Genomic DNA, 8019 nt, shown 5'->3' with positions numbered 1-8019 from the left:
GGCTTTTTTTGGGGGGGGGGGCAAGAAATGAGTTACTCACTGCAGTATTCTTAGTCACTGACCTACTCTTGTAGCTGTTAGATTGTATGGTGAGTTCAGCTGAGTACCTTGTCAACAGGATGTTGATTATAGGGGATTTACTGATTGTGCCACCATTCAATGGCAAGGGGTAATAGGTTAGTTGTCGCTCATTAGAAATGATCATTGCCTGATATTGTGTAGATCTTGTTGCATTTGAACATGCACAGCTTCAGTACCCAAGGAGTCACAATGGAACATTGTGCAATATTTGGCATACAGCCCCACTTCTGACCTTATGACTGAGGGTAAGTCATTGCTGAAGCAGCTGAAGATGCAAAGAAATGCTGATTCCTGCAGCTAAGATGACTAACTTCCACAGAATCCCTACAGTGCAGAAGGAGGCCATTCAGCCCACCAAGACTGCACTAACCCTCTGTAGAGCATGCCACCCTGTAATCCCACATTTAGCATGGTTAACCCACGATGCCCACACATCTTTGGACTGAGGGGAAAAAAAACTGGAACATCCGGAAGAAACCTATTCAGACTCTGTGAGAGTGTGCAAATTCCACAGTCACCCAAGGCTGAAAATGATCGCAGAACTCTGTAATGTGAGGCAGCAATCACTGCACACCATTCTGCCCTACCTCCTTACGCCAGGTATGACTCTAACCCGTGGAGAGTTTCCTCCGATTCCAACTGATTCCAGTTTTGCTGGGAATCCTTGATGCCATCCTCAGTCAAATATGGCCTTGATTTCGAGGGCTATCACTCACACCTCACCTTAACTCGGTGGTTTGACAGAGGTTACAGGTTAGTGGGAAGGTTACATCTCCCAATGCACCGAGACTTCCGCAAGGTCCTGAGACACAAGACGGAGTTCAAATTCTGGTGATCAGGTGGGATCACTTTTCTATGTTCAAGATGAGTTCGGACCATTTCCCAAGTTTTATTGTATTTTTTTCTCAAGTTAAAAAAAACACTCGAGCCAAACTATGTGCTTTTGTTGCAAGTATCAACGTGGACAAAAGAAGGCCAAGTTCACGAATGTAGATTGGATATACAGGTGAATTCTGGAGTCACACCGTACCGGAAATGTTCATTCCGTCTCTCCCCAGCTGCTGCCAAACCTGCCGAGTGTCTGCTCTTAGGTTGGTGATATTGTCTTCATTTAAAATAGGAACGATATTGCCAATTTGCAAAGTGCACAGCTTGCACGGAGCTGGAAGTCCTACAGCAGCCAGTGGGTGGCTCTGATCTGAAGCGTAGAATACAGGCAGTCCAACAGCGGCACCTCCAAATCACAACAGGCAGCGGTCCGCTTGTTGGGAGTGAGGCGCTCATTCGCGGAGAGACGGGCGCTGGGCGGCTTCGCTCGGTGCGAAACTCCGGCCACTTCATCCCGAGGAGGGGATGGGGTCGACACAGAGGCTGCTCGCTGCTTTCCACCCTTCAGCTTTTCACATTTCTCCCCCCACCCCTGTCGGTGTGACTTTGTAACATTTCCAACTCGTATTGACATTGTAAAAATCAGCAGCCGGAGAAGAGTGGGGACCTGGCGGAGAAAACTCGCTGGTTCCTGCCACTTTGATCGCGCCCTAGTTACGTACCTTTTCTTTGCGACTGCTTCAGTTTTTGTTTTCAGGAGAAACGTCCGGGTCTGAGGGAAGGCCGGAAATATATACATTTATAAAGAGAGAGAGAGAAAAAAGTTTGAGCAAGTTCCAGGTGTGGATTGATGTCCCAGGCGAAGCACAGGGAGCTTGGATAAGGATGAAGGGCGCATCTTGTATCAGGGCGGCTGTCCTCCTTCTCTTGCTGCTCGGGAGTTCAGATGGGACTGAGCCCGACTGTCAGGAGGTCAAGAAAGTTTTCCAGCGGCGACAGATCGGCCCGTCCAGGTGGCTGCCAGAGAGTCCCAGGCCAGGTGAGCACCGACCATCATCTGTTTGACATACCATCAGCCGTCCCCTCCACCCCCACCCCACAGCCCCCAGCCTCCCAAATCCCGCTCCCTCTGCATCCCGATTTGACAGCGAGCCGTCACCTCCAGGTTCAAAACAGACTCCGCAACTGGCGCTGCATCATTCCACATTGCACAGAAACACACCGTGGATTATCACGGTACTGTACACCAGAGGGGAACATTTAGACGCTGCCCAATTAGTTTAGTGAATTTTGAGATGGAGATCGTAAGAGCACCGACAACAATCCGAATGACAAAGAGTCAGTCCCAAGACGGGTTCGTTTCAAACTGGCGCCGTGTTTTATTTTAAGGTGGGGGTGGGGCATATAAAGTGGGTTAAAATGCAGAGTGTGATTTCCCTCCCGGTTTGTCCCGCTGTTCTGGCTGTATGTCTATCGGGGAAACGAATGTTTCTGTCAAAGCGGCTGTAATGCAGCGACAGAACAGTTCCTGACGAAATTCAGCTTGCGTTACCTCCGTTGCTACTTCCACTGTTTTGCATACAAACCATCAGATACATTTAAACCGAAAACCACGAATTAACCAGTTGAAAGGATTGCAGCCACTATGATTTATTTTTGTATGGGTGTTTCACTGCTGTCGAATCATTTAATGGATGCGCATGCACACTTTCCAAAGCTCCATCTACAATAAAATTTGCAGCGTCTGTATGAACGGAAAATTAGCAATGGGTTAGGAAACAAAGATTAATGGTGAATGCATTTTTTCACATTGAAGCAAAATGCAGTTATCTCATCCAGGAGTTGAAAAAAAAAGTTCTTTTTCATAAAATATTAGTGACCTAGGGTTTAATATAAAAGGAAACTTCTCCAGCAGTGTCTATTTCATGTCAGATTTCCGGTATCATGCTTCTATTCGAATATATATGACATGATTTCCAAGTTTGCAAATGTCAGAAAACTTGGAAAGGTAGTAAACATTAAGGAGAATAACAGACTTCAGGATGACTGCGGCAGACTGATGGCTGGGTGGGAATATGGCAGATACTATCCAGTCCTCGAAAGTGTGAGGTGATTCGCTTTACTAGAAAAGATGAGAGGCTCTATAAACAAAATGATACAATTCTAAAGAGAATGCAAGAATAGAGGCCTTGGGATATGGGTCCATGTATGTTCCAGGAAGGCAGTAATGCTAAAACTTTATGCACACTGGTTAGACTCGATATGATGCATCAAATTGGCCACAGTACATTGGGGGGAAAAAATGTCAATGCTTTCGATAGGGTCGGAGGAGATTTAGAGGAATTGATAAAAGACTGCACTAAAAAGGAGAGACGGGGTAATGAGGCTATTTTCCTTTAAGGGGAGATTTGGTAGAAGTTTTAAAAATCTTAAAACATTCCTAAAAAAAAGGCACATGAATCAGTTCTGAAATGCTGAAAAACCCACTTTATGAAGGAAACAACAATTTATACTGCATGAAAAATTGGTTGGACTGTGGTTAACAGTGAAATGCAACAAGAACTGTTAACTGTCAATCTTCATTAATAGATTAAATTCAAACCAGAGAGGTTGACTGTTATTGGTCAGGGTGTTGCCACGGGATACAGTTGGGATTAACTGTCACTATAGCTCTTCATTGAAAAAAAATACAATGCATGGATGTACTAATTTGATCCATAAAGAACAGGGACCGATGTGCGAATTAGAGGCATCACTTTGTAGTATATTGAAGGCAAAATCTTGGCTAGCATGCTTCTAAATAGAATTGTTCCAACAATAAAATCATAGAATCTCTGGGAGCAGGCCATTCAGCCCATTGAGCCTGCATGACCTCCTAAAGAGCATCCCACTCAGACCCACACTCCTTACCCTATCCTTTTCACCCGGGACATATAACTGGTACTATTAAGTGTTCAAAAGTACAAAAAGATTCACTTTACTGGAATGGATGAGAGCCACTAAAACAAAATGATGCAATTTTAAAGAGAATGCAGGAGAATAGCAGCCTTGCTCATATGGGGCATAGATCCATATATGTTTGAAGGTTATGGCAAAAGTTAGGAAAGTGGCTGTGACAGCACATGGGATCACTTTCTAAAATAAGCATGGAGCACAAGAGGAAACAATGCGAAAGACACTGATTAGGCTGAATATGATGCATTTCCCAATGCTGTTTCACTTAGCCTGCACATACCTGGACACAATGGGCAAGTTAGCTTTGCAAATCCACCTAACTTGCACGTCTTTGGACTATGAAAGCCAGAACACCCAGAGGAAACCCATGCAGACATGAGGAAAATGTGCAAATTCCACACAGGTAATGGCCCGAGGATAGAATCAAACCAGTGCTCACCACTGAGCCACCCCAAGAAAGTCTTCCTGGTAGTCAATACATATTCAAAGCCAATTGGAGATCTACGGGCATGAGGTTTGGGCTGAATGGTCCAGAATTGTAAAGAACAAACAAATGTAAAGGCCTCTATGCTTCTTCTATAGTTCTCATCAAGATGTGTGATACAAGTCAATCAGAGGGTATTGGAAGAAATAATCTCAACTGGGGTGCCCTCGAATATTCCTCATTATTCTTTGTTGTATATTCTAGGCCAGAAGTTCAAGCAGAATGGAACACTCTCAGACAGTTTTCCTATCTTCATTAATGTTCAGGAAAGTTGTATCTAATATCGACTCTTTCCTCTTTTATTCCTTTTGCCCAGTCAAGAGGCAAAGAAATGCTGAAAGAAGGCATACACATCTGCTTTTGAACAGGTGTCAGTCCTCAATTTATAGTAATTACTATTACATACCACATCACTTGAGAGCTTATTGTGAGGCTGGTGATTGTGCTCTTCTGGCACATATATAGGAGAGAATGCAATTCATTATAAACAATTGCTCAGGAGCAGCAAATGCCTTTTAGACTTTACTGTTGGCCTAAAGAAAACAGACATGCTGTACCCACCACAGTCCCAAGGAAATTACACTCCACTACATGTCTGCATTGACAGAAGCAAACTTAGTACAGTAGCACAGATTACCTTTCTGAATAGTATTATTTCAAATGATACCACTTTCAACAAGGGCATAGACACTTAACTGTCCAAAGTTAATAGTTCCTTCTGATGCCTCACAAAGTATGTCTGGCAAAAGTTTTTATCAGGCATTTCTAATAAAACTCAAGTATAGGAATGGTGATCACCAGGACTGTTTTGTTTGAATTGCAAACATAAGCTCTTCACAGAAAAAAAAACATGATTGCCAGAGGGCTCCCATCAATGCTGTCTTTGATTCATCATGAACATCAGTGAACAAGATTACAATTAAGTTCCCAACACAGCCAATTTATCTCGAATCAGGTGCATTCTCTTACAATGCCATTTGGATTAAGCAGGACATATGTCATGTTTGGAGGATTCTGGGATGCCAAAAGCAGTGCTTTATTGTGAAATAAATTCACTGGACACCAAAGTACTTTGCAAGTGTTTCAAAGATGGGCTGAGAAGGGAGCTTTTTCTCGCTGACATCTGACCAGTTAATGTGGGAGCTGGAAGCTGCTAACGCAGACAGTTGACACATGAACCAGGAACACAACCTACAATTTCAAAACTAACAAATGTGAAACTGCAGAAGAAAAATACAGACAATGAAGGATTCTGCTTGTGTTGTGCCAATGCTCCCAGAAATCGTGAGTGTTGATGCCATTGCTGCTCAAAAGCATGCAGAACAAACTGACCTCTTTGGTCACTGAAAATCAAGCCAATTACACAAAGACAAGCCTTCCCATGATCTTTGCATGTAAAGAATCTGCAATCCCCACCTTTCAAAGAAATTTCATTTTTCTTTCTGATTTTTCAGATACTTTTCTAAAATCTTATTATTTTTGTTCAGCTAAATTTATAACTGTAAATGAAACAACAACAAAAAGATTTTTTTTCTGATACTATTCTTTTTCTGTTGTTAATGAAAGTGTAGAAAAAGACATAGTTGCTATAGGCAGCAAATATTATATGTGTTTGTGCTAACTTGTCAGAACTACAATATAAACAAATTGTATAAACTGGGCATTTCTCCTTGAGTGAACCAAAAAGACCTCCTTGTGAAACAACTGCACTTAGCAGTGCTACTATGTAAGCATTTCCTGTACCTTGAAGTGATGGAGGAATTTGTCAGTGTTCTTTATACTGTATTAAAAAGTGAACATTCTTTCATAAACTGATACAGTTTTCTGTATTATGTGGGTTTATATTTGGATTGACAATCCCAGAAGCAATTACAGTTTATTATGGAGTTCATCCAGATGTTAACATGGGAATAGCGTGGAATAACAACAGTAAAGGCAGGGATGCAGAGGAGGTAGTCCAGCAATATGGGTGATAATTATATTTTTACTAAATTTCTGTTGATGAAATATTAAAATAAAATGGAAGTATACCTCAATAAGTTTATCGGCTTGGTCTTCATGTACTTTTAAAAAGAATCGTGGTATGTCATCATCAATAGATGTTCCTCATCCATAATTGACCTTGATAGGGAATTAGTGAATTACTTTCTTTGGTCTATGGCCTCTAAATTAACTTTAATCATAAATATGACAACTTTGAATATTTATGGATTACACTGCCTCTTATTTACAATGATTTTTTTTACAAAATGCTGGATAGTTGGCAAGCTGTATTAAATTTGTTTCATCATGGCCCATAATTTGCACTTTAATAATGAGTTTGTATAGATTTTCAAGATGGCAAAAAATGATCACGAGTTTTAACTCTCATTTTGTTTTAAAAAAGGCATAATTTCTTTAGGTAAAGAAAATAGACTTTTGTGCTTTCATGTGATGTCAATGAAGATTACATGTACACACTATAATCATTAGCTGGCACAAAATTATCAATTGAATATTGATTACTTTTTCCTGAAAATCAACATTTTATACTTGGAAACCATCTGTTCTGAGCTGTGCAGGTTGAGGAACTACATCAAAATATTAGATGTGATGGTATTATTTCTTGTGCTAATTATACAGCTATTTTAAAATCATGGCATAATTTGCTGTGGACTCAATTGACAGGACATGTGTTTCAATAAAGTCTTGGAAATTAAGTTGTTTTGTCATGAATGACAAAACAGAAAAATAGAATAACATCTTGCAATAGTTTGTACAAAGCTATCTGATTAATACTGACAGAGTGCTGTGCCATGGGAATTACTAATTGCATTTTGTAGAGCGTACTTGATGCTGGAAAGTGACTACACAAATTGAGGCATTCAGATGACATCACAAATGCAAAAGGAAGACTAAAACTGCTTATAATTTCTCAGTGAACTTGGATTATGTTGCAGTACTGAAATCATTTCCTGGAATCACTTATATTTTGTAACATATTTCACATCTGTGCTGCTTCATTCAATTCATCCAACATTGAGATGCTTTTGCTGTTGATACTCGATGAAATTATAATACACTTTCTTAATATAATCTGTTATAAGAAAATGTTATGTGTGGTGTATATATTAGATAGAATTTACTGACTGCATATTATTTCTTAAAACACCACTAACAACATAATAGGGATGCAAATTTGTGCTTTTGTTTGTAACAGGCCTGAAATTTGCAGCAAAATTTCAAGAATTCTATTAACATGCTGCATATATAACAAAATGCCTATGTGTTGAGAGGCATTAATACAAGTATTGGGTCCATATCATATAATCCCTTAAGTGTGGAAGCAGACCATTTGGCCTATCAAGTTCAAACCAACCCTCCAAAGGGCATTTCACCACATTTCTTGTAACCCTGCATTTTCCTTAACCAGTTCATCTAACCTGCACATTTTTGGACTGTGGGAGGAAACTCACACAGACACAGGGAGAAATTGAAAACTCCACACAGATACTTGCCTGAGGATGGAAGCAAACCCATGTCAATGGTTCTGTCAGGTCGCAGTGGTAACCACTGACCCACTGTGCTGACCAAGTTTATGCAAACATTAGATAAAATAACACATGATTTTCATAGTATTTATCTAATCTTGTTGAAGTAATAATTATGATTCAGTCTTGAACATTTTATGT

The 8019-nt window shown here is 40.4% G+C and overlaps 1 protein-coding gene across 1 annotated transcript in view; it reads left to right on the top strand.

The window, feature by feature from the left end:
- The first annotated feature begins 1203 nt into the window (after positions 1 to 1203).
- gpc5a (glypican 5a) overlaps positions 1204 to 8019 on the top strand; it is a 995175-nt gene continuing 988359 nt past the window's right edge. The window contains exon 1 of the mRNA XM_072577903.1: positions 1204 to 1948. Coding sequence (XP_072434004.1) covers positions 1795 to 1948 — 154 coding nt within the window. The 5' untranslated portion in view covers positions 1204 to 1794. The remainder of the gene's footprint in view (positions 1949 to 8019) is intronic.

This window comes from Chiloscyllium punctatum, chromosome 9 (genome assembly GCF_047496795.1).
Source record: "Chiloscyllium punctatum isolate Juve2018m chromosome 9, sChiPun1.3, whole genome shotgun sequence".
Taxonomy (NCBI): domain Eukaryota; kingdom Metazoa; phylum Chordata; class Chondrichthyes; order Orectolobiformes; family Hemiscylliidae; genus Chiloscyllium; species Chiloscyllium punctatum.
Note: the sequence above shows the minus strand (reverse complement) of the source record. Positions and strands in the feature narration are given on the sequence as shown.